General features: G+C 49.9%; 1 protein-coding gene across 3 annotated transcripts in view; it reads left to right on the top strand.

The window, feature by feature from the left end:
• Sez6l (seizure related 6 homolog like) overlaps positions 1-22,475 on the top strand; it is a 168,825-nt gene extending 146,350 nt beyond the window's left edge. Inside the window, exons 10-17 of one of the 3 annotated variants that reach the window (XM_035444302.1) lie at positions 834-1,030; positions 5,173-5,367; positions 7,498-7,689; positions 15,143-15,337; positions 16,931-16,963; positions 19,007-19,115; positions 20,012-20,114; positions 22,446-22,475. In XM_035444302.1, coding sequence (XP_035300193.1) covers positions 834-1,030; positions 5,173-5,367; positions 7,498-7,689; positions 15,143-15,337; positions 16,931-16,963; positions 19,007-19,115; positions 20,012-20,114; positions 22,446-22,475 — 1,054 coding nt within the window. Of the gene's footprint in view, positions 1-833; positions 1,031-5,172; positions 5,368-7,497; positions 7,690-15,142; positions 15,338-16,930; positions 16,964-19,003; positions 19,116-20,011; positions 20,115-22,445 lie in introns of all 3 variants that reach the window. The other 2 variants (XM_035444301.1, XM_035444303.1) reach the window with 2 other exon arrangements.
• Positions 22,476-27,444: the final 4,969 nt, after the last annotated feature.

Genomic DNA, 27,444 nt, shown 5'->3' with positions numbered 1-27,444 from the left:
CATGGCATGTGTGGCCTAGCATCTAGTGATGCACCAGACTGAACTGGAGCACAGGAGATGTGACCCATGCTAGGTCTGGAGGTTGGATATGATATCTGGGAATTGGGGAGCAATATGGTCTCAGCAGGCTAGACTAGTGCACAGAATGGGCTACCAGGCCAAAGCCTGGAGGTTGGGAAGGACACAGGAGGGGATCAGCAGACTATCCTAGTGTACGGATGTGAGAGTCTGGCTAGGTCTGGTGACAGGGGAGAATATAGGTAGGATAGGGTCAGGTAAAATCAGTAGGCTTAACAAGAGCAAGGGTGTATTACCCAGGCTAGGCCCAAAGGTTGGACATGGTACAAGCAAGCTAGGGTCAGGCAGACATACTAGGGGCATGGCTTCAGGTGTACAGATGTGACCCCTTATAAGGAAGAGAAGGGGCTGGCTTACTCTCTTGGGTTGTGGTGAGAGCATCAGAAGGACAGAGACTGTATCTTCAGGAGCAGGGAGACTGCAGCAGTTACTTACTATTATTTGTGTGAGTGTTTCCTGAAGAAATACCTGTTTATCATTTATCTTGGGTCTTGTGGACTCATTTAAACCCTGCCTTCATATTTCACAAGCTCTGTTCCAGAACCCAGCCATCTATAGATCTGCTTGTCGTGTTGATAGGAAGAAGCAATGTGTCCTGGTCCCATTTGCCATCTGGTCTACCTCAGCCCTGCTTCCTAGCCTGGGGCCTGACACATGGCATGTCTGAAGGAATTATGTTTCCCTGAAGAGGTGGCTTGGTGTTTATGCAGACAGGCGCCTGCAGTGATTCCCTCCTCTTCTCTCTGCCCATCAAGCCTGAACCTGAGCAACAGTGACATCCTGACCATCTATGATGGTGATGAGGTTGTGCCCCATGTCCTGGGCCAGTACTTTGGCAACAGCAGCCCTCAGAAGCTATACTCCTCCACACCGGACCTCACCATCCAGTTCCACTCGGACCCTGCTGGCCTCATCTTTGGCAAGGGCCAGGGATTTATCATGAACTATATAGGTAGGTATTTCAATCCATCAATCTTGTTTGTGTTGGAGGGACATTGTGCATGGTGGTTTCCTGTGGGTCTGTCTGTGTGGATGCTTTGTGACTGGTGGACCTGTTATTGCACTAGCATAGTTGTTGCATGTGGGTTTAAGAGCATGGGCTCTCTAGTCATGAGGACCAAGGTTTATATCCTAGCACTGTATGGAGGGCTGTGTGACCTTGTGTGAGTCAGAAAACCACTCTGAGCACCCTCCTCTCATGAGCAAAGTGGAAACATTGAGGAAGTGAATGTAAACATTTATCAAATGAGGCCTTATAACGCTAAGGCTCATCCTGTTTCCTTGGGTGTCAGCCGTAACTCCACAGCACACTCCTATTTCTCTCTATTTGCAACTTGTCAAGTGTCATCTGCTCCCTATATCCTGACCTACAGCCAGCTCTTCCTGAGGACACCCCTTCTTCCGAGTCACGGCACAGGGCAGCTCTGCCTTCACATGCTTCAGGGTCTGGGCAAACAAGCAGGGTACATCTTCCTTGGTTCTCAGTGTGACTGAATTATTCTTGATAAAAGAAAGAAAAAAGAAAAAACAGTGTATGATCAGGTTCAAGGCCAGTTCACATCTCACCCTCCACCACCACCACCATCATCACCATTGCCATTAGCATCACCATCCCCACCACCACCATCACCACAACCCACAAAACCACAACTACAGTAACCACCACCACTTATGCAACCACAGTCACCAAAAATAGTCCCTCAGCTACAACTACCACAACCACAACTATACAACCACCAATACCATAGCCACAACACCACCAGTACTGTGATCACATTCATCACTGCTACCATCACCACCATCATTATCACCATCTTCACCACCATCACCACCACCATCACCACCACAACCAACAGCAGCAGAAATGTCCTTTTCCAGGAAATGGGACAACATTCCTGTTTTCAGGTGGCCTCTTCTTTCCTTGCCTCCATCCATCCATCCTCTCAACTCTGCTTTCACAGCATGTCTCAGTTCCACATCTCCACGTTCCTCCAGGACCACCCCTTTGGTCCACCACCATCCACAGCAGACAAGAGAGTAGAGCCCCGTGACATCCTGTTTACCCAGCCATGAAGAGACTTGGGCAACCGGCAGAGCCCCTGGTCCAACCCTATCTCATCATGATAGAAGTGGCCCTGGATCCATGGAGGTGGGGAATTTGTATATCAGGGCAGAGATGGAGATCACATCCAGGTAGTCTCATTCCCAGCTCTTTGAGTCCCTCATTCTATGATGTTCTTGGTAGATGCAGTGCACCTGAGGGCGCAAGGGATGACTAACTGAACTTCTGGTATCCGGGATGGTGGAGACACATACATCGTGGTAACAAGGTTCAGCTGGTGGTTACAATCTGTACTGGCTCCTCCCAGGAACTGGCTTGGCATCTTAATTTTCAGGACACAGCAGGGAAACAGAGTACTCACGCTGCCAAGCACCTGATTTCTACCTCAGGCTAGATAACATTATACATCATTGGCCTGGGAAATGTCTGGCCTCTGTTTAACATCAACCTTCTTTTCTGTGTTTCTCCTGATATCTAAGTTGACAAACCATGCCGCTGACTACAAACGCCCCAGAAGCCTGGCATGTGTCAGACAGCAGTGGTTGTTTTGGGCTTCCCAGATGGTGAGCAGCCTTTGCCCTTGTCTGCCCTGCCCCTGTTACTCTTTCCAAGAGGCTAAGGAAGGCAACCATCCTCTGGGTTTGGCTTCTTGTTCTGCAAACATCCTGGGACGTCACTGCTGCTGCTCCCGAGTTCTTTTGCAGAGGCACAGATGGACACCTTTCTGATCAGCGGCCTTGGAGGAAGGGGTTTTAGTGGCTTGGCTCCCATCTATCTCCAGAGAGTTCCCCTCCCTCCCTGCTGAAAGATGAAGACATCCTATGCTTCCTCTATCCCCCGGTGTGGGAGACAATGTTCAGAACAGCATCAGCTGGGTGGCAAAGCTCTGACTCCATTCAAGCTGATCAAGGTGACCCAGCATCTGGCCAGTGCTCTTTGGCAATGTCTTAAAGTGTTCTTGTATGCTGAACTTGAAGCCGAGCATCCTGTGGCAGTTCAGCACTGGCAAGTCCTGCCATGCATGTTAAGTGTCCATTCCTCATGGTTAGGGGATAGTAAATGAACTCCAACCTATGAGACGGCAGTGACAAAATGAAGACTGAAGGGTTCCACTTGGCTCAAAGGGAGTGATTGATAGGTGATGTCCGATACACACAAGAAACAGGCACATGGTGCTACATGTTAGATACTTCCAGGCATTTCTTTTGCCCAGAGGTTGGTTGGGCCCTGGTTCTAGCTTGACCATGAACCTGCTGCAGTCATGATTTCAGATCCTTAGCACCAGCCTTCATAGACCCATAAGCAAACACACAGAGGGATCCATACATTTTTGTCAGGGCTATGTCCATGTTAGTTAACCCTCATATTACCATGTGGGGTAGATAGGTTGTGTGATTCTTGACCTCGTTCTGCAGATGACGACAGTGAAATTGAATGTGTGGCTGGAGCTGCACAGCTTCCTTAAAAAAGGAAACGGACCAGGCTGGGCTCTGGGTCAGTCAACAGAGTGCTGGCTTGACATGAATGAAATCCTAAGAGCCAGGCATGATGGTATATGCTTTTAATGCTAGCACTCAGGAGACAGATGTACATAGATTTCTGTGAGTTTAAGACCAGCCTGGTCTATATAGCAAATTCCAGGCAAATGAAGGCTGCATAGTGTCTTTTTTTAAATTTTTCATGGTGTCTTTTTCTAAAGAGGGGGAGAGAAGTCTTGGGTTCCATCCCAGAGTTGTGCACAGCTGTGACCCCAGAATTCAGGAAGATTAGAGGTTCAAGGTCACCTTCAGATATATAGTGAGTTCAAAGCTGGCACAGGCAACATGAGACTCCATGAAAGAGGAACAGAGTGGAATGAGAGAGAGACAGAGACAGAGACAGAGAGACAGGGAGGATAGAGAGAGAAGTGAGAGGGATAGAGAGAGAAGGTAGAGGGAGAGAAAGAGAGAGAGGAGAGAGGGGTTTGTCTGGGTCTCCTTGCTCATAGAGCTAACAAGGTCCTATGAGGATGGACAGTTTGGTGCCTCCATGCTGCCTTCTGGGAAAAAGCAGAGTCTCCAATTTTCCTGGTAGTGGCCTCTGAAAACTGAAGAATGGCAAGTGTAGGCAACTCAGCCATGGTCAGCCAGGTAGGGAATGGTGCCAACTAAGTAAATTCTGAATGTGACTCCTGTCACACAGTAGACAGAGTCCTCTACAGGGTGTGGCATGGCAGCTCCCACTGAGGGTCAGATGGGCAAGCCTTTCTGTCTGAAGGCATTTGGCCAGAGAAAGCTGGCAGTGCCTGCTCTGTTTCTTCCTTTCCATCCATCTTCTGGCATGTGCACCTAAGTCCCAAATCCAGTGCTTGGCTGATTTTTCAAAGCCCTAAAAATAAGGGTCCCTGCTCTTGTCCAGAAAAACTCTAGAAGCAATTTCCCTGTCCCCTTCCTTCAGACATCCAGAAGAGGTCCTTTCTCAAAAAAAAAAAAAAAAAATGAAGAAGAAGAAGAAGAAGAAGAAGAAGAAGAAGAAGAAGAAGAAGAAGAAGAAGAAGAAGAAGAAGAAAGAAAGAAGAAGAAAAGGAAAGAAAAGAGAAAAGAAAAGAAAAGAAAAGAAAAGAAAAGAAAAGGAAAAAGGAAAACTGGCCTGAAATCCTGGGGAAAGCCCCTGCCGGCTGCTCAGAGTGACTTTCCTCAGACAGTCGAGGCTACTGCTGTCCCTAAAAGTATATAAAGCTGTTTCAGATCTGCTCGATGTGCAGTCTGACACAAGGACAGTAAGAGTGGGGTTTGGATCACCTCAGTGACAGGTCTGTAGGAGGAGAGGGCCCCAACTCAGTGGTGCCTTTGAGTGTCCCTGGTTGTGGCAAATGTTTTCCAGCAATGTGCAGCTTGAGCTGAGAAATTTGTGAGCAGTGGCTTTCACTCCATGGTAAGCTATTGTCTCACAATGAATTGATCCTCCGCAGGCTCAGGTAGCAGCTACAGTGCACCTTACTCGAAGCCTTAAACTGCTTTCCCCAAACCTAAGGAAGATGTTTTGTTTTAAAGAGGTGTCACGGAACGACTCCTGCTCAGACTTGCCTGAGATCCAGAATGGCTGGAAAACCACTTCCCACACAGAGCTGGTCAGGGGAGCCCGGATCACATACCAGTGCGACCCAGGCTATGACATCGTGGGGAGCGACACCCTCACCTGCCAGTGGGACCTGAGTTGGAGCAGTGACCCCCCATTTTGTGAAAAAAGTAAGAGTCATTTTATTTTCTCCCTAAGCCACTGGGTGGAAAGTCCCTCCCAAGGGCACACGTCACATGGAATCAACCCTACCTATTTAAGGTAGGAGCGGTAGGTTACCTTGGCAAATGAGAGCATGTCCAGTCTGCGTGAAAGTGACGCTGAATCTGTAGTGTCTGTAGAGCCAACTGAAGCAAGTCAAAACCATCCTGCTCCAGTTCTAAGCTCCCTCCACAGGCAGCCAGCCTCCTTCCTACTGACTCCTGGGTGCTGCCCCAGGAATGCAGGCCCCTGTTGTGAAAGGGGAATAAAAAATGGAGGAGCTTCTAGCTTCTTGCTGATGGCCTACAGCAACAGGAGGAGCTGAGCTTAGACCCACCTCCTGCATCAAACACCCAACCCAAACTCTGCACATCAGGGACCTCCAGGTGACAGTTTATTGTTCCTGTACCAGAAGATTAGAATCAGCACAGCTCAATAATGAGTGCTGGCAGAGGGCCAAGGTGATGAGGAAGGGACAGAGCAGGGATCAGGCCACCTAAGGAAAAAGACAGCAACCAGGCAACATGGAAAGTCCTACTGAAGACCTACTGAAGAGCCAGAGTCAGACACATGCACATGTGTGACACCTGCAGGATCTGAAACATTCAGGTAGGCAGGTAGGTGGGTAGACGGACAGACAGATCAATGGGTTTATAGACACAAATGGGCCTGGTCTGTGCAGAGGTAGATACATATTCTATGTAGGTGTTTTTTCACATCTCTCCATTTATAGACGCCTGCTCATATCTGTCAATAGATACATGTGTGTGCATTCCTAGATATGGGTATTTATGCAGATGAGATGGAGTTATAGGCCATAAGTTTAATATACAGTGTGTATGATATACATAATTGTGTATATATATATACAAGGTAACTAATGCATAACTATATATGTGGCATATGACTGTGTCTATATCTACATAAACCTATGTCTAGATGAATAATGGATGGATGAATAGACATACAGACAGACAGGATAGATGGATACATGGCCAATAGGCAAATGGACAGAGGATTGATGGTTGGGTGGATAGACAGACAGATGGTTTACAGGCAGAAATAGCCGCAGAAGGGTATCCCACAGTTATGAGCATGCATAAACTGTCCTACTGAGGGTGGTGGACATCCTTTACATCACTCAGGTGTTCACCGCCTTCCTTTTTAATTAGTTTACTGTTTCCCTTTCATCTGTATTGATTTTCTAATTAAAGTGCAATTGATGCTTGTTTCCTAGTGTTTGGCATCACAGAGAGTGGGGCAGCCCTCGCTTCGTTCCTCCCACTCTGGCCACTGCTCAGAATTTCATAGAACAGATACTCAAACTGAGCCCTTCCCTCCCCACTGTGCTCACCCCCACACACTGTGCTCACCCCCCCACACAGTGCTCACCCTTCTCACAATGCTCCCCACAGTGCTCACCCTCCTCACAGTGCTCACCCTCCTCACAGTGCTCCCCACTCATGCTTACTCCCACACACATACCATGCTCACCTCCCCACACTGTGCTCACACACACACACACACACACACACACACACACACACACACACACACACCGTGCTCACCTCCCCACACTGTGCTCTCTCTCTCTCTCTCTCTCTCTCTCACACACACACACACACACACACACACACACACACACCGTGCTCACCTCCCCACACTGTGCTCTCTCTCTCTCTCTCACACACACACACACACACACCGTGCTCACCTCCCCACACTGTGCTCTCTCTCTCTCTCTCACACACACACACACACACACACACACACACACCGTGCTCACCTCCACACACTGTGCTCACACACACACCATGCCCACCCTCATCACAGTGCTCTCCACCTATCCACCCTCCTTACAGTGCTCCCCACCTATCCACCCTCCTCAGTGATGATTTCTATCTTATGTAGGTTTGGGACCTGGTGAAAAATCTAGGGGCACATTTGGAAATAAAATTCAGTTCTCCTAGCCACCACTGCCAAGCTGTGTGCTGTGTCCCCAAAGGGCAAAGGGCTGACTTGGGAAGCTTTCTAGATTCTCCCGTGTATCTTGGTGACCTGTGGCGTCACTGTGCATCCATGTGCTCTTCTCTCCGCAGTTATGTACTGCACCGACCCTGGGGAGGTGGAGCACTCCACCCGCCTCATCTCTGACCCTGTGCTACTGGTGGGCACCACCATCCAGTATACCTGCAGCCCCGGGTTTGTGCTTGAAGGGAGCTCACTTCTCACCTGCTACAGCCGTGAGACGGGGACTCCCATCTGGACATCTCGCCTGCCCCACTGTGTCTGTGAGTCCTGCGTTCAAACTGGGGCCATTGCTTCAGGCTTGCTCCCCCTGCCACTGAGACCACCAGCCTGGGGGAAGCATCACATTGCATGCTTGTGGTGTGCATGCAAACCATGACAACTGGCACTGACAGGGCACTTATGCAAAAGCGTTTGGGTAAACCCTGAAACTCTGTCAGCCCTCTGCTGGGTTTCCCTCACCTCTCTCTTGTTTTAAGAGGGTGTTTGGGCTGGAGAGCCAGCTCTGTGGATGAAGCACTTGCCATTCAAGCTTGAGAGCCAGAGTTTGAATCCATCCCCCAGCATCCATGTACATGGGTCATAACTCCCAGTTCAGAGAGAGAGAGAGGTCTCCTCAGTTGAGTGAGAAGTGGTACAGGAAGATGTCCGGTGTCAGCATCAACCTCTGGCCTCAGCACACACATGCATACCTGTGCGTGCACAGTCACACACATGTACTCCCACACAAAGCCAACACGCACATGCTTGCACAACACATATACATGCAAAAGAGAGGGAGAGACAGACAGACAGAGAGAGAGAGAGAGAGAGAGAGAGAGAGAGAGAGAGAGAGAGAGAGAGAGAAAATAAATAAGGAGAATATCCTAAGGCCAAGTGTGGTGCATGCCCTTTAGGGAGGCTGGAGCAGGAGGACTGAGAGTTCTCAGCCAGACTGAGCTTATCTGAGAGATGGAGGAGAGGCGTGCAAGGTTCAGAAGGGCCTTGGCTGCCCTCTAGTCAACAGAGAGTTCAGTTGCAAGGCCAGGCTTCTGATGAGCCCAAGGAGTCCTGCCCACAGCAACTACAGTTCAAGACAGTGTGGCCCAGAAGAAGGGTTTGCATGCATTGAGGTTTAAAATGGCTGTGTTCCCAGTACTCATGTCTGGCAGCTCATAACCACCTGTAACTTTAACTCTAAGGAATCTGACTCCCTCTTCTGCCCTGATGGCCAGACTGGTAACAGACACACAGATGCACACGCTTATACTTAAATCAAACAGTCAGCCATACAGAGACTTTAGAACAGCAGGCTGGGAGAGTCACAGGGGGATGTGGGTAGTGAGATCCCAGATAACACACCTGAGCCTCAGGAGCCTAGGGGAGAGCAAAGCCCTGGTAGTGGACATCTGGTGGCCTGGCTGCTCCTCCGGGGGGAGGGAATACATTCTGTGACCTGGCCCCTGATGGCTCCAGCAGCAAGAAGTCCCACCAGCAGACAGGTGGTGGAAAACAAGGAAGCCCTGTCCTGGGAGGCTGTTCAATGGCACTTGCTGTGAGCCTTGCCTTGGGCAGTGCACTGCTACCTCAACTTCTCTGTTGCTGGAAGGAAAAAAAAATCTGAGGTGTGTTGCTTCTGGTAAGGAGACAGAAACTGAAGTCCTAGAGGCCTTCCCCTCTCCTCTGCCTGTGCCCAAGATCCTGCTTGTATATACTTATGCACACATGTGCAAATTACAGAGGCTGAGATTCACAGGGTGTAATAGCCTGTATTACTATAACTAGACACTTGAGGAGATTGATTCAGAAAGAAAAAGGGGTTCATTGAGCCCCCAGTCTGTAGGTTCTATTCCAAGTGCAGTTGGTTTGATGTGCATCTTGGCTAGAGTGTGTGGTGAAACAGAGAGCTGGGGCCAGGGTCCCAGCACCTTTAAAAGAACAACTGAGCCAGGTGGTGGTAGCGCACACCTTTAATCCCAGCACTCAGGAGGCAGAGGCAGGTGGATCTCTGAGTACCAGGCCAGCCTGGTCTACAGAGCTACACAGAGAAACCTTGTCTCAAAGAAGAAGGAGGAGGAGGAGGAGGAGGAGGAGGAGGAGGAGGAGGAGGAGAAAAGAAGAAGAAGACGACGATGACGCCAACGACGACGACAACAACTGGACAACTGGACCTCCACTAGGTCCCATATCCCACAGTGCCACCCTGGGGAACGACCTCTGAGGAACATGCAACATCTGATGAAGGGGGATGGGCAGCCTCCAGAGCCCACATGCTCTGTTCTCTTCCAGTGACACCCAAGTGCCCAAAACTACCATTCTTGCAACCAAAGCTCGCCCCAGGTGAGAAGATGGGGAAAGCTAACTCTCTCCAAAGACACCCTCCCCCAGGTCACCGAAGCCCAAAGATCCCCAAGCCTGGAGCCTTCCTCCATTGAGACCACTGTTCCTGGAAATCTCCGTGTCAGGTGCAGGGTTGAGTGGCGCTGACCTCCCTGACACCCAGGCTAATGAGATCACAAGCCACAGCAGGTGCTAGAATACTAGAAAACCCTGGGAGAGCCTGGGGGAGCGGGAGGGATGGAGTAGCCTCACTGGGGGAGGGGAGAAGGAAAGTTCCTTCTCGTGGTGGCCTAGGGTGAGAGGCTGAAAAGCCGAAACTGATCCAACTTGAGGACCAGAGTATCGAGAGACTCTAATCATAGCTTGTATATCTTGGCCACTTCCTCCTTGTGAGACCCTTGACAAATGAGTTGCCTGGGCCTTGCTTTACTTGTCTGTAACATGGCCATGCTGTGAGCTGTTGACAAGGGATGCAAACTCCCCACCCTGAAAAGCCTGTCCCCACCAGCTATTGGGTGAGCAACTGTGGCAGGTGACCCATTGGTTCTTTGGTCACAGCTAAGAAGGGAGGAAGATGGTGGAATCTTTATCTCCAGGTCACTGGAGGACCCTGTAAAGATTTCTGAACCATCTACGGTGGGTGGTGTACACCGGTAATCCGAGCACTGCTGAGATAGGAGGATTGCAAGGTCAAGGCCAGCCTGAGCTGCATAGTAGCAAGACCCTTTCTCCGTGCAAAGCTGGCTGCAGGATGCTTCAGTGAGATGTTACAGGCATTTTGGTCTTGACTACCGGGATCTTGGAGACTTAGGATGGCTCTCATCTATCCAAAATGAACACCCAAATAATTCAGACATGAACTAAGTGACAAATTAACCCATTGACCATACTGTGATGTCACCTCTCCTCTGTGGATCCAACCAGATTTGCTGTCACCTAGGAGACACAACTCTGGATGTATTCGTGCAGCATTTCTAGAGAGATGACACTGTCACTATGAACCCTTGATGCGGGTGGTACCAACCTTGGGCTGAATAAAAAGGGGGTTTCATGTCTCTGACTATGGACCCAATGTGACCTGCTGGTGCCTCACACTGCTGCCACCATGCTTTCCTCCCCACAATGGACTGCACCCTCAGCTGTGAGATGGATAGACTCATCCTTCCTGAGCCTCTCAGGCATTGTGTCAGAAAACAAGTAGCAAATTTGTCAAAGTGAACTGTAGATCTTACTGGACCTTTCAGAACAGCGTCCTGCAGCCAGTGTGGCAGCCCACACCTGCAATCTCAGCATGCAAGCGGGGTGAGGCGAGGGCTGTGGAGTCATTTGTTCCTCAAAGGGTTATAGAGAACTAGCCTGGGGTGCTACTTCCATCTGCTGGTCATTTCTGGGTACTACAGGGATTTCGCGGGGCTTTCAAGGTGTCCTCTCTGTTCTGGGAGGATGGGGACCAGATCCTCCTCAGTGCTCAATGCTGCTGAGAGAATAGAACAGAAACCGGCTGACTGCCTCCACTCCAGCCAGCTCCCAGGACAGACCTAGCACAGACAGAGTTCACATCAGCTGTCTACCAAGCCGAGGAGCACACACCTGGTAGTGGCTGCAGGACTTCAGGCTAACGGGGCTTGATGAACTTGCTTCATGAAGTAGTCACATCTGACTAAGCAAACCAGAAAGATCAGAACCGACATTTAGACTGGACTTCACAGCACACACTTGTCTGCTCCTTCTTGGGGCGGAGCTAAAGCAAGAAGCTTGTGAGTTCAAGGCCAACCTGGACTACAGAGTGAGACCCTGTCATTAAAAAGACAAAGGATAGAAAAGTAACTCGCTGGTCAAGCGTCTGTTTGGAGTACTTAAGATCCAGAAAATAAGCTAAAAATTAAATTAAATTTAAAAGTCCTTCCTCCCACAAACCCAGGCAGGATCTTCAGGGTTTAACATCCCTGGCTGTGCCTCAGGTCTCATCCGTGGATATGCAATGCAAGGAGACTTGGAGATTTCCCAGGAGGTGCTGTGGCATGATTGTGGACTCAGCTGCAAGTCTCAAACTATGCACAGAGCCAAGGGCAACCTCGAAGTCTATGGATGACCTTCATCTCCTGTGACAATAGCATTGGCCAAGCCTGGTTCTCATGAGCCACTCTCAGAAGCTGATTTGAAAGGGACTCTGCACTGGTCTGCACCCCTGCCACTGCTGTGACGCCCTGTCTCTCATGGAAGGAGGCCACATCTGTCTCCTCCCACGTGTGTATCTTGTGGACTCCTGAGAACATGAGTGCATACATTCTCAAGGGCAGGGCACAGCCTACCTTCTCTGCAGGTCCCACAGCTGGGAAAGTCTCTAGGAAACAGGTGTGAGTGCCTGCTGAGATATGTCCACACTATCACTATCATCTGAGATACACAAGCCTCTCGGATGGTGACCAGGAAGGGCCCTTTCTGCTCATCCTCATGTGTCAGTCTCTCTGTTAGTCACTCTAACAGAGAGGAAGCTCCATCTGGGCCATGTGTTCTACTGTGCCTCTGGCCTCAGTTTTGTGGGGGCTAAGCTTGGATTTGTTTTATTTATCTTGGTGAACTGTGAGGATGAAATGCCATCTCAAGAAGCAATTTCATGGGGAAAATGATTGATTCTGGTTTACAGTGGAGGGGTTGCCATCCAGCATGGTGAGGGTAGGGGTGGGGGAGCAGTTAGGCTGACTGGCTGATCACATTACATCTGTACTCAGGAAGCAGAGAGGAAAAGGAAAATATGGAGGGGAGGAGTCACATACATCTGAATTCAGGAAGCAGAGAGGGAACAGGAAATGGTACCAGGCTATGAAACCCCAAGGCCTGCCCCCAAAGATATACATCATCCAGTGAAGCTTCACTCAATGGTTCAAGAACCTTCCCAATGAGTGCTCCCAGTCAGGCAACAAGTGCTCCATCCCAACCAATGCTCTCAGCCAGGCAATAAGTGCTCCATCGCATGAGCCTGCAGGTGACACTTTTCAGTGTCATTCAAACTACAACATAACTCATTCTTGTGTGCTGGACCATGGAAACTATGCAGGGTGTGTTAGTTGACTGAATAACTGAGTGTTTCCTGTCAACCAAACCCTGTGCTGGGTGCTGGGATCCTGCATGAGCACAGGATAACATTGAGTTCCAGGAAGGAGGAGCATTGGAGAGAACACACACCAACGCCGCCACCCACCTCCACACGCAGTGCTGGGGACATTACAGAAGATCCAAGGACATTGAAATACCCAGGGGTAGAGCTGGGTCAGCAAGGGGTCTTTAAATGATACATTTTACTAAAGGAGAGGCAACACCATTTCAGGTCCTTGCTGTGGGTCACAAGTCTGGGGTCTTTGTGGGCCCTTCAGCCTGTACTTTATGGACCTATCTAGGTGGCAATGCACACCACAGCCAGGTGTCTCACCCACCGCATCGGGCTGCATTTGCTAGAAAGAAATAAGTGCCCATCTCAGGCAGTATCATCAAAGGGGAAGTGCCCCAACCCTTCCACTGGGTTCACAGCTGAAAGTGAGTCTTAGGGTCCTGGCCATACTCAGGGGTCAGTCCCAGGAGGCAGAGACCACACAGCCATCTCCACATATGTTTGTGGAGCTCACTTGTGACAAAGGGAGAGAGAACATGCAGGGAGAGAGAGAGGAGGGCAGGAGAGGGGGAGAGAAAAAGAGAGGGAATGCAGGGAGAGAGACAGAGGAGAGAGGGCAGCGAGAGGGAAAGACTGCCCTTCACATGACAAGGCGCATGTGTTTAGTGTGAGGTAGGCACAGTAGCAGGGGAGGGAGATGAATTGGCCCTGGGGGACAGTTAAGAGCCACTACCAAATGCTTCCAGGTCCTGTGGGTCTAGACAGGCCAGTTCTCCTGAGACCTGGCCTGGGGACTATGGGTTTGAGAAGACGGGTTACACTTGGAAGATGGAAGACTAGGCCACAGGCTTGCCTCGGGTCTCTTCTCTCCTAAGGCTTGCTCACTTGCTGAAGCTCACTCCCTCTCATCTTTCTGAATGCAGAGCTGCTGGTGCAGGAAGCAACCCCTGAAGCCAGAGTGAGACCCCACTGGTGGGTCTGTGGAAACCCTGGAAACCTGTGTGCATCATTAGTGAGAACATAGCATGGGGTAGCTGATGTCCAAGAAAGTCAAAATGGGGGCTACCCTGGGACCCAGTGGTTATTTTTCTAGGTGTCTACCCCAAGAACCAGAAGTGGAACTCAGCCAGATTCTCACACTCACGAGGAAGTCAGCACTGTTCCCATTAGCCTACCAGTGTAGGTAAGCCATGTGTCCACCAATGGGAAATGAGGACAAGGGCATGGTCTGCTCGTCCATGGACTACTACTCAGCCTTAACAAAGGAAGCACTTATGACATGAAGGAGCCTCGAGGACCTTTGCTAAGTGAAACAAGCCATTCCCCCTAGAGTACAGTCACACCTGTGGGAATCCCTACCTTCCTTGGGTTCACAGACTGGAAGCAGAAAGCTGGAGGCTCCAGCAAGATGTGCTAAGTCCTAGAGGTCAGCTGTTTGCGGCTAAGCTGGTAACCTTTGTGGAGAGCTTGCCACAATTTATACTCTTGTAAATGTTTCAGGATTTGTGATGCTGAGCGATGTTTGCTGGCTGTCACCCAGAGTCAAATGGCTCAACCCAGCAAGTTCCACTCTAGGTCTCCCAGGACTTGGCATCGGCAGTACCCAGGAGCAGCCACCAGGGGGGAGTGTGAACCTAATGGTTGCCGCCACTCAAGGCTCTTGGCGTTTGGTTCCACTGACTAGTCTCAGGGGAGACAATTGTCCTGAATAATGCAGCATTTTACAGTGTGGGCACTGTGGGGCAGATGAAGAAAACACTAGAAATCTGGTGGCAGGTGGCAGCGTGGAAAGATTCCTGGAGGAGAATTGAGTGATGGACACCAGACCCGGACATGCCAGATGGGCTCTGGATGAGTGGACAGTCTTTTTAATTGATCACCACCAAGATTCATCATTTACTGAACACCCTCCACATGGCAAGGACATTCTCCACCTCTTACATCCATCCTCCTATGAATTCCTGCAGTCATATTCCCATTTGCCAAGGGGAAAACTGAAGATCAAAGAGTGTGTAATACTTCCTGAGGTCACACAGCTAGTAAATGAGAGAACTGAGTTTTTGGTTTTGATTTTGTTTTTGTTTTTTAACCTGATTCCACAACCCTATTCATTCTGGGGTGCTCACATGTAGTGTGTATCCAGAGATGGGAGAGGAAATGACAAACGAAACCCGTCTGAGTGCAGGATGGGGCTCTGCAGAGGGAATGCTTCGGGGTGGGCTAGGTCACCCAGAGACTGGTACTAAGTCTGAGACAGACTCTCAGAGCCCATATCTGGCTTCTTTCAGCTGAGGAGTCCCTGGCATGTGACAATCCTGGGCTGCCTGAGAATGGGTATCAGATCCTGTATAAGCGGCTGTACCTGCCTGGAGAGTCCCTCACCTTCATGTGCTACGAGGGCTTCGAGCTCATGGGTGAAGTGACCATCCGCTGTATTCTGGGACAGCCGTCCCATTGGAGCGGGCCCCTGCCCATCTGCAAAGGTAAAGAGACCTGAGGAGCCAGAGTCAGGGTTGGCTCTGGGAGAAGCTGGGCTTGCTCTGAGGGTGGGCTTTGTGGCTTCATGGAATCCAAACCCAGCAGTGCCTGTCCCGTCTGTTTTCTTCCTTTGGTTCACACATTTGTTTCTTGAGACAGGGTCTCACATAGCCCAGGCTGGCCTCAAACTTCATTTGTAGCAGAGGCTGGCCTTGAACTCCCTAGCCTCCTGCTTCCATCTCCCGAGTTCTGGGACTGCAGGTGTGCATTCCCACACCCATTCTTGGTCCCTTTTATGTTACTATAACAAAATACCTGAGAACAGTTAGTTTATAAAGAATAAAGTCTATTTGGTTCAGGGTTGTGGAGACCGAGAGTCCAAAGCAGAACTCTGCGCTTGTGGGGGGCCCCATGCTGCCTGTTGACATGGCAGGGCCCTCTCATGGTGGGACAGAGAGAGCATGCCAGTCCTTACAGAGACACTGAAACCCAGTCACTGCCCAAAGCACATCTTCCAACAACATCAACCTATGAATCTGGGGACTAATTCTCTAGCTGGGGGCCCATTTGGAGGACTGCAACTAGCTAGCATCTTAGCAAGGGTTGTTGTCACTGCTCTGTCGAAATGTAATCAGAAGTCCCGGGGACCTGCCAGAACATAAATGCAGAGTAGCCAGCATGATCTGGCCACTATCAGTGCCATCATCCCATTTAAACCTTCACTTCCAGGCTCTACCTCTGGGAATACCCTGGTCTGGGCAGTTCAGTGCTCAGCTAGCATGGTGACTTTGGTGACAAAGCACAGGATATCATCCCTGGTACTTTGAACCTCAGGACTTTATAAGAAATATGAGTTTATAAGAATAATTTTATATAGAATGCAGAACCCAGTCAATAAATATGGGCAAGAGATACAATGCAAAGGTTTAAGTGACATGGATTTCAAAGCCGGAGCCAGTTCACCCCAGCTGCAGTCAGTGTCGGGGTCTCGAGTCACACCTCCTTGCAAACACTATAAAATATTGGTCTCATGAAAAGACTACTAGTTAGAGGTGGTGTGGGGGAGGGTGTCACACAAACATCTTTGCAGCAACTGGGAGTCTGAAGTTCAAGCCCAGCATAAGAGGCTGTGTCAAAACAAACAAATAAAACAACAACAACCAAAAAAAGTTAAGAGCTGTGAAAGAAGCTGAAGCCTCCGGCTTGGAATTCCATGCTCATGACTGAGAAGCTGTGTGATGAGGGAGGGGAGGACTCTCTACAGTCCTCCGAACCCATTGTCTTATCTGTAAAACGTGGATAATAATCAGCAATTACATGTGTGGAAGGAGACTGGCAAGGGCTGGCTGGGGGTGTTCAGGAGCTCGTGGCACAATGTAGAACACATGGCATCACCATCGTGAGGCCGTGGCTACTTGCCCACCTCTTTCCTCTCACTGCCTTGGGGGGGTGTTGTGGAGGGAGTTGTCCTGCATGACACCAGCAGCGCCACTCGCACACTGCGCACCCTGGGCTTTGGGTTGTAGGCCCATCGGCTTCCTCTTGTGCAAACAAGAAGCTCCCTTGGTGTTGACACTGCTTCCTGGTTTCTATTTCAGTTAATCAAGACAGTTTCGAGCATGCCCTGGAAGGTGAGTTTTACTCTCTCTTGAAAGTTCCAATACCTTGGGTGGCTGTGTCATTAGCTTTTCCCAGGGTCATCCAAAAGTGGCTAGTAGGGATGGAGAGGAGGCTAGGCAGTTAAAAGTGAGCTGCTCTCACAGAGGATCTGTGTTCTGCTCCCAGCACCCATGTCAGGTGGCTCACAACCACCTGCAACTCCAGCTCCAGGAGAATTCAATGCTCTTTTCTGGCCTCTGTGGGCAACTGCACTCATGTGGCACACACACACACACACACACACACACACACACACACACACACACCACATATGAACACATATACACACTTGCACACAAGAGAGAGAAGAAACAATAATAAAAGTGTTTTCAGCTAGGTCCCAAAACCTGAAGGGATTTGACAGTGGCGATGCAATCAGAGAAACCTGAGAAGCCCTGGCCCTGCCAGACAGCTTCCATCACACAGGTGCTGTGGGGATAAAAACAGCCTCACCTCACATCCTGGATAGAGCATCCTCTGACAGCTAAGTAAAAGGCTGCTGGGAGCATCCAGGGCCCTGCCTCCCTTCTGTCTCCTCCTGGGCACAGCCCCCTCCCCCTCTCTCTCTCCGGAGGGTGCTTTGTGGGACAGGTGACAACAGCTAGCCAGGTTCTCTCACTTTTTAGATTCCTTCCTTTCTTCCTTGTCTTAGTTACTTGTCTCTTTGTTATAACAAGACACCTAACAAAGGCAGCTTAAGGCAGGAAGTGATTACTGTGGCTTACCGGTCCAGGGTACAGCCTGTCGTGTAAGGGGAGACATGATGACAGGAGAATGAGGCAATAACTCACATGCCACCCACAGTCAGGAAGCAGGGACAAACACTGGTGCTCAGCTCACTTTTTCCCCACCTCACTTAGACCTTTCCAGATATCTCACACCCAGAGGTGTGCCTCCTATGTATACACACCTCCCTGATCCAGTCAGTACAGCCATGAAAATGAACCCTCCCACACATGCAGCAGCCTGCCTTGTGCACCATGTCCATTCAGTGTGGTGCAGGACCGTGGACACAGATGACAGTGATGTGTTTGTCTCAGTTAGAAAAAGCTTTAACCAGTTCAACGGCTGTTCCCGTTGTCTCTAACACCATTAGCGTCGTTCTAACAACATGGCTGGGTATCAGGCTGTATGAGTTACAGGTCATTAGCTGATATCACTTTGATCCAACAAATAGAGCAGGGAACAAAGATTAAGTGTTGGGAGAATAATGGGTCAACTGTTCATGGGAAGCAGGGTGCCCCATGGTGTCCCTCTGACTGGGATTCCCAGGCTGCCTCTTGCTGCACGGTGAGCAGTGAGAAGGCCACCCAGGACCCTGTGCTCAGGAAGCATGAACAGAGCCAGAGTCCTGGCTGTGTAAGGTCGCTGTGGAGGTCAGGATTGGTTATTTCCACCCACATGGGTGGTAGCTAATGGGTTACAGATGAACTTTGTCAGACATGACCACAGAAAATGGCAGAGGAGGCCAAGCTTCTAGAAGCAATGTGAGAGAGGGAAGATTCACCCTCAAATTGTGCTGAGAAAGTACTCCCAGCCACCAAGATATCTGCCATGATCTCTGCAGTTGCCACATGCCTGGGGGCAATTGCCCTAAGCCACCCCTGTGTGGCATCATACTGGCAAGTTCTAGAAGGGTCTCCAGCCTCATGCAGCTGCTCACAGAGGTAGCCAGAGAGCAAGGTGAGATTGTTCCTGAACTATGTCCAAGTTGCCCCCTGAGTTGAATTTTAACCAGATTTCTGCCCTCTCCCCAACCCTCCAATGGGCCTGGAATGACTAGGGTACAAACTAGTTCTCTGCCACCCTCTGCCCACCATTGCCAAGGGTGACTCTGGACTCCCTAGCAAGGGTCAGCAACCCAGCCTCTGCTGTCTCCATCCTTCCATGACTCTCCAGTGTCTAAGGCTGTGGGATGTCAGCTAGGGTGGGGCACCCACTTGAGAGCCAGGTTCCCCATGGGTGTGGAGCTGGTGGGAGACAAGGGCCTCAGTGGCTTGTGTGCTCAGTAGCAGAAGCGGCAGCAGAATCTTCACTGGAAGGTGGGAACATGGCGCTGGCCATCTTCATTCCGGTCCTTCTCATCTCCTTGCTACTGGGAGGAGCCTACATCTACGTCACAAGGTAGGTGGGGTCATGCAGCTGTGAACTGCACCTCTGGGGCCTAAACATCTCTGCCTGGCTCTTAGATATAGTGGCCTTGTGTGATGTGGGGCATTGTGGCCAGAATCAGGAAGCATCCTGGTGCCTCCCAGTTCCCCTGTGATATCACAGCAATGGTCATTCCTCCATTCACTGTCACTTAGCAAATGCAGTCATGATCCTGGGTGCTGAAGGTCACAGCACTTGCCCTCGATGGACAGAAAGCCACATCCAGAACAGTCATAGGCACATCTACTGCTCAGTTACAAGCTGCGGCCATGCGTGTGCCAGCAGCCTCTGGGCTCTGTGAACATTCCAGTGAACAAAGCAGACTCTAGTGAGGAAAAGTAGCTGATCTCCAAAGCACAGAGGGAAAGCAAGTGCCAGGTTGGTGACCAACAGAAGAAAGCATGGGAGGAAGAGCGAAGGCTCTGGGACAGAGGCTGTGTGCTTGGGTAGAGCAGATAGGAGAGGCTACATTGGGTACCACTTTTGAACAAACTTTAAAGTGATAGTGTGTGAACTGGGAGGCCAGCAGGCAGAGAACAATGTGTGAGAGGCCCTGGTAGACTTCATCCTTGCACTCTGCAGTGCAGTGAGTGATGAGGTGTGGTCCAGGGAGGCAGGGGAGAATAAATAGACACAGAAATTACTTCACAAGTCAAACCAATTTGGACTCCTCCTTCCCAGGAAGGAAGGTGGCAAGGCTGGCTCACTACAGCCCTATGGGGTGTTGAGTGGAGGGTACTTGCCCTCAATGGGACTCTCACTGACTCATGGCTGTGTCCATGTACTCCACACCCTTGACAGAGACTCCTGCAGAGCCTTGGGGGCAGCAGGACAGGGGTGCAGCTCATGCTCTGCTGTCTGTCCTGCAGGTGCCGACAATACTCCAGCCTCCGCCTGCCCCTCATGTATTCCCATCCCTACAGCCAGATCACCGTGGAAACTGAGTTTGACAACCCCATCTATGAGACTGGGGTAAGTGGTACCACTGGTCTCCTGGGGGATGCCCCCTTGCCCAAAGCATGGCTGGCAGAGGGACCACTGGGGAGTCCTGCCTCATTGCTACCAAATCCCCTACTGAGCCAGGTGTTGGGAGAAGGCAGCTCTGTTCACCAGTGATTAGAGCCAAGCTGGGGCATTGAGGGGAAGTTGTTGTGTCTAACTGAGTCCCACTCTTTAAAGGCATCATGGCCCATTCTGCACCTTGCAGTGCTGGCTCCTGTTGGACAGCTGGGCATGGTAATGATGCTATAGCCATGCATCACTTACAGACAGGCATATGATCTGAGAAAGAGTGTCCCCTGACCTCCCTGTCAGGAAAACTTCACAGAGGACTCACTCATGAACCTGAATGGCCCAGATCACTCACTCTTTGGGGCCTCAAGAGTTAAGCTAGAGATGCAGGGTATGTGGTGCCCTCACATGACTTGTGTTTTAAATCCACATCTGTGAGTAGGGTGAGCAGTATAAACACAGGGAACAATGGATGTTCAGGCAGCAATAGCAGGGGTTCCCTGTCCTCTTAGTGCACTGGGCAGGCATGCCACCTACATGTGCTGGGATTGTGTACCACAGGCAGGCACCACAGCCTGGCCTCCAGCTCCCAAGTGCTGTGGTGGGTGACTATGTCCACACTGGGCAGTGGAGCTCTTTCAGCTCCGGCAAAACCTGCCAGTACCACCAAGGACTGCAACTATGATCATAAAGCTGGCTACAGGTACGATCTCTCACTCCCGAGATTTCCAATGCCTGGCAGAGCACACAGGCATCGACTCTGGTGTGTGGTGTGCCACGTGACAGGCATGTGACCCTCAGACGCTACCCTGTGACTCATGGGGACATGGAGGTCCAGTGAGATGAAACCAACTCAGACAAGACTGTACCCAGCCAGGAGGAAGGAGGCTATCCTAAGCCCTCATGCTCTCCTGCCTCCATCAAATGTGTCCATGATTATGATTAATTATCACTCTGAAGGACCATGAAAAGTAGCCAGGCTCTACGACTGTGTGTTGGGGAGACTTGAGAGGGCTGGAAACACTGTTTGAGGAAGAGATCATAAAACTGAGATATAGATGTGTGAAAGTCAGATGACAGCTGCAGAAAATGCAGATGGGGTGTGAGACAAGGTCAAAGCATGCTTATGGGGAGCCACCAGGCTTAGGGCTTTGTGACACCTCTGCCCTCACTCAAATCATCATGTCATGACGTATCCCTGCTGTTAGAAAATGAGCAAACTTGTCCCTTGTCCACACAGTCCTGCCCCCATTCCTCCTCCTTTGATCTTCTGTGTGAAATATCTCCTATATAAACACTCCACGCTGGGGCTCACAAGCCATAGCCACAGGCTCACTAAGGCTTAACCTGGAAATGATCCATGCCACTCTGGCTCCCATGGTTGCTTAGAGCAACTTAGACAGGGAAAATTGTGGATAGTAACAGGGAAAGAGGCAGTCTACCAACAGAAATGAACGAGCTTGGAAATGAGCCAGAGTTAGATTGGCCACCCTACTACCTCTGACTTGTCCTTTACGTGTTGTAAGAGTTCTCTGCATAGGTTGCTTTGTTCCCTGAAGCCTAGGGAGGCCTTGCAGTCATCTGATCTTTGCTTCTTTCATGTCTGTCTTGATGCCTCTGGAATTCCCCCCACTCACTCTGCCCTGCCCTAGTCTCGTACCTACCCGGGCATGAGCTTTAGAAGGTGGGGACCATGGGAACTACCTTACACTGTGCCCATGGTACTTCCCATCTGCCAGGAAGTGTCGATGTGATCACCATCGCTGTGTTAGCATTGCAGGAAGTAACAGTGGCACATCCCAGGTGGAGCCTATGATTTTATTGGCTCCTGACCCCTGACTGGCTCAGGGAGCAGTGGAGAAAGGCGACCAGCCACAACTGGTGGAGATGGCATTCAAAGGATGGGTATTGGTCTGGGGAGAGGGAGGGGTTCCAATTACCTGAGAGTCAGAACACATTTTCCTTAGTATGTCTGATGCAGTGGGAGGTGCTAGCATCGGTGGGATGGGACTCCTAGAAGACCAGCTGTTGTAGGGTCTATGCTTGTCCTTTTCCCCTCTATGGTCACAGTGTTGGTGGAAGGTCAGGCCCCAGAAAATGCCACAGTGTGTGTGTGTGTGTGTGTGTGTGTGTGTGTGTGTGTGTGTATGTGTGTGTGAATGGACAGAGCAGACCTACAGTGCAGAGGCATGGGGGCAAGGCCAGGATATAGGGAGGTATGATACCCTAGACAACTTGGAATGTCGTTCTGTCACTCAGGACTTGACTCATCTGTGCCACTCTGTCCTATAGGAAACGAGAGAGTACGAAGTCTCCATCTAACAAGAGCTGCCCCAGAAAGGGGGACTTTAGAGACGGACATGCAGACGTGAACTGTCAGGACCTCCTTGGAAATCCATCAGAGACCTCGTGGTGTTGGGCTGTAGCCATCGTGGCAGCCATCTTTTCCTCTACACTTCTGACTCAAATGTTCACTGTTTCTCCGCACTACTTACTATATTTAAAATTGAAGGTATTGAAATTGGTGAGTTTGTTACATTGGGGGCTGCAGCCAAGGTCACGTGACAGCCTCTGTTCCCAAGGCAAATGAAGTAGCAAATGGCAGCAAGTGTCAACACGGCGAGCAGATCAAGCTGGATCAGCAGTGCCAAGCTTGGGCTGCACCGCCCTGCATGGTCTTCAGCAGCAGGCCACAGTGTACTTGGTACAAACGGAAGTCCCAGGGTTGTCAGAGCGTCTCTTGCAGGGCTGCCTTGGAGTACTTAAGCCCAGTTATTTCTCCTTCAAAACAAAACCTGTGTCCTCTTTTCCAATTTTGTGAGTGTCTAAAAGGTCAGAGCCTGTCCTCTCCCTCCCACAGATTTCAAAGGCAGCAAAGATTTTCTAAGTATTTTCTGGGCTCAGGCAACACTGATCCTGTGAGAAAACAACCCCTCTCTTAAAAGGTGATAAGCCCCCAAGGAGGACTGTCAGGAATGAGGCATGGGGATCCTGGGGAAGGGAACTCCAAAGAGCGTGGATACCAGGTGAGCTGTGTGCTGGAACCCACCTCTGCTTAGCAGGGTCACCCTGAGGCTGGGGTTATAAATCCACTGGCAGCTTGGACTACAAAGTTACAGGGTCTGCTGTGGAGGTGACCTGAAAACCAGGGATCAGCTCTGATTGTCATCTGGGGTTCTTGGATGTCTTTGACATAGGTGGGATTCAAGTAGGGAAGATATTACCTCCAGCTCCCTTTGTTTTCACATGGTCTTTGTCAGGGGAAGGTGCTGAGGAAGAAGGTCCTCTCTGGCCTCCGAGGCTCTGAGTCCCAAGGGAGCATCAGTGCCCAAGCAGACGCCCTGTGTACAGATCAGGGTGGAAAACACAGGAGAACAAGGCACAAGGCCCAGCTCGAACCTCAGTAAAAGCCAAATGTTTCCAAACCACAGGCCCTCCCCAGCCGTCATCTACTACTCCTTGATCAGAGTCCTTCAAACCCCCATCCAGCACAACCAGAGATCATGGCTATCCAGAAGTTTATTTTCTAAATACAATCCTGAAGAAAGGTACGGGGCTTAGGTGTTGGAGGGGACAGCAGGTATGAGGGGTGGCAATGATCATGTGCAGACCATGTGGTGACCAGGAGGGGACTGGTCTTCCTCCAGGAAAGACCCCTGCATGCATATGCTTGACCACTGTGGCTAGGGGTTTCTGGCCACCCAACCCATCCACCTACCAAGAAACCAGGAGAGAAACCACAGGCTCTAGGGAGCAGGGACCTTTGGGGGGAAAGACCCCACTACAAATGATGTGACCTCTCTCCCAGAGGCAGAACCTATTAGAGATGCTTCCAACCCCAGCCCTGTATCACCTGTGAACTCTGTCCTTGCCGTTTGATTTTAGTCCGCTCTATGACCCTGTGGAAACTAAGTCTTTGCCTTCTATAAGGTCTGAGAGTGTGTGAGGCCCCTCCAACCCTGCTCCCTAAAGCTGACCGGGTCATGCCCAGATCATCTCTCGGCTATTGGGGTGGGTAAAAAAAAATGTTGATTTGTTTTTGCAGGAGATCAATGTCTTAGTTCTGTCTTGGTGGTACAGTCTCGGTAACCATGTTTTAAAATATGTTCTAGCCTAGAGTTGGATCGTGTGAGCTCTCAATGTGCAATGATTGAAAGGGTGTGATGGTGTCTAGTTTTGGTTTTTTTTAATACCTGACTGTGTATTTGTAACATGTAAAGGTTTGGAAAAAAAAAAAAGATGCTACCAGTGCCGAAAATACACAAAGTATCCCATCACCGCTACCAGTGCTGAATATATACAAAGTATCTCATCACTGCCCATCCTTGTCTGTTTTTACAAGGTGGAAATTTGAACCCATGGGGATTACTTTTGTGAACTGGATACACTCGTGAGCCCTTCTGCAAGCAGTTCCCCTTTCTGATGTCAGTGGGGAAACACGTTTACAAAGCGCAGGCTTCCAGAATGTGTGCATCCTTCATGCTGATCCATGCAGGCTCTTCCTGGCTCCTCCCTCTTCTGCCTGGAGTTCGCCTTCCCCTTTAGCTTCCTTTTTGGTAGACTCACTTTGCCAGCATAAGTATTCTGACCTCTGTCTGGGGGCCATCTTTCCAAGCATCCCACCCCGAGCCTTTGCAACCAGCTCTTTGGAAAATTCACAAACCTCAGGGGACAACTCTGAAATTCCACATACAGCCCTGGAGAAAGAAAGGGGTTACAGCCAGAATGGTGGCACCCCAGGGACTCCAACGAACCGATGGATAGCTTCAGAAACCATAGGCAAAATGATGTCTCCTTTGGGCATGACCTTTCTGTGTCTTGGATGAGGCCCGGTGAGATGGCACTCCAGGTCCGGTCTTGTGTGGCACTCAGCACCCGAGGAGGTAGGCATTTTCTCGGATGCTTGCTTTTTCATTTATCATCAAACAGAATTTTAAAAAAAAAGCAAACTTTCTAAGCTAGAAAAACAAAATAAAATCATTTTCCACTTTGTATATATTGCTGCTAATAAAACATGTAAAAGAGTGGTGGGTGTGGATTTTGTTCCCAAGGCTCCAGTGTGACATCAAGGGCTATGTTTTCCAGCTTCTAAGGATTGGAGTGAGTTACTTCAGATGCTAACACAAGACTTTCCCTCTCTACAATGGCCCTAGGCATGTTTTAAGGGACTTTTAAAACAAGACCTGTCTAGGGGACTGCTATCAACACAGCCAGCCAGGACTCCAGTCTCAGGCAGTCTCCACAAGAAAGACCTACCTCTCCGAGCTGTGGAGGCTGCAGGTTCAACATCAATATGCTGGTCTGTTCAGTTCCTGGTGGGGATTCTTGTTCTGACTTGATGTGGCCCCTTTAAAATACAGGCTTTATGTAGCTGAGGGGAATAGAGAGAGAAAAGAGGGAGGTGGAGGATAGAGGAGGGGAAGTGTGCTGGTCTCAAGAAAATCCATCCCAGTAGGCCCCAAGACTCAGACATGATCTGTTTCCTTCAGTCCTAGAGGCCCCCAGGGCAGGACAGTATCGTCCCCATTCCCACACTCCCTGCCTCTGAGTGCCAAAGGAGAAAGCTAAGTTAATGATACAGGGCCAGTGATGTGGTTCAGTGGGTAGAGGTGCTTGCCACCAAGCCTGGTGGTTTGAATCTGGTCCTGGGACCCACAAGGTAGGAGAAAACCAACTCTAGCTCTCCTCTGACCTTCTCGTGCATGTTACAAGTCCACACACATAGCAAACAAGCACACAAAAAATAAGTATAATTTCATTTTTTTTCAATAGACCAAAAACTCCAAAGCAGTCCATGAAGATAAACATTTTCTTTTCTGGTAATAGTGTATTTGAGTACTAGATAGTTTTCAACTGTGTTCTTCAAAAGAGGATTCCAGATGGTTTCTAAGGGGGAAAGGGACGGCGACATGTTCCTATAATCCAGCACCGGGAGGCCAGTGGAGGCAGGATTCCTTACTCAAGTCTGTCCTGGGCTACCTAGTAAGACTGTGTCTCAATTAAGCAAACCAAACAAAAAAGTTTCCAAAGATTACAAAGTTTTAAATTCATGTGTCTGAAGCTAGTAGACTTCCTCAGTAAACATGAATAAAGAAATGTGTTTGTTCCTACATCAGCAATGTCTGTGTGTTTGTGTTTGTTCCTTTGTGGAGACAGGGTCTCCCTCAGCCATGAGCACAGCCTCAGAGGGTGGGCTGTGGTTTCATTAACATCAATTCTGTTACCCATTTCCCAGTCTACCTCGGGACACCCCCCCACACACACACACACCTTCTGGTCAGCAAGTCTCTGTAGAGTTGACTTGAATGGGTGGGGCACAAAGCAGTCTAGGAGAGTGAGTTACCTGAATAGGAGGCAGACTCTCTAGTCCCAACCCCCTTTCTCTCTATCTTAACCTACCCATGTGCCTGATGGGAGACGTCCTTCTGTATATATTTTTCTCTTATTGGTTGATGTATAAAACACTGATTGCTGCTTGGCCAGGTAAGAAATATAGGTGGGTCTAGGAGACAAGGAGAATTCTAGGAAAGGTAGGCTGACAGAGTCACCATGTAGGCCACCAAAGGTGTAACAAGTCCAGACCCTTCTCTATTAAGATAAGACCACATGGAAATACTTAGATGAGTAGAAATAGGTTAATAATTAAGACAGAACTAGCCAGTAAGAAGCCCTAGATTCATAATTAATATAGTGTCTGTGTGCTTATTTGGAACTGAGAAGGGCAGTGGGACCAGCTGGGACAAAGAACCTCTTGTTACATATGCTTTGAGCACAGCAGTCCCTGCATGGAAGCAACTGCAGGCAGCAGCAGAAGTAAGAACACAGTGGGCAGGGAAGGAAACCTGGGTCTCAGAAGAGCCTGCATTCCTCCACCCAAGCAAGCAGATCTGAAGCACAGCTCCAGCCAGCATCAAGACAAGCACACATTCTGCAGTGAGAGGGCAATGAGCTAGAGGGTGGCCCCCTGGACATGGGGAAGGCAGGAGCACTGAAATTCTATCCGATTTTCAGATTCTTTGCCTCTATAAACTTTCATCTGAAGTTTCTCTCTCACACTTCTCTGATACACATGTATATGTGTGCAAGTTTATGTGTGCCCTGTGCACGTAAAGGCCAGAGGGTCACCCCAGTTGTCATCCTCCAAACTCCATACACTCCTTTGAGATGGGGTCTCTCCTTGGCCTGGAGCTCACCAAGCCCCACAGATCCTCCTGTTTCTGCCTTCCAAGTGCTAAGTTTCTCCTGAGTAGCCCAGACTTGCCTAAAACTTACAGCAATTCTCCTGCCTCAG

The sequence above is a fragment of the Cricetulus griseus genome, chromosome 4 (genome assembly GCF_003668045.3).
Source record: "Cricetulus griseus strain 17A/GY chromosome 4, alternate assembly CriGri-PICRH-1.0, whole genome shotgun sequence".
NCBI lineage: Eukaryota > Metazoa > Chordata > Mammalia > Rodentia > Cricetidae > Cricetulus > Cricetulus griseus.
This window is presented reverse-complemented; position numbering and strand designations above follow the sequence as displayed.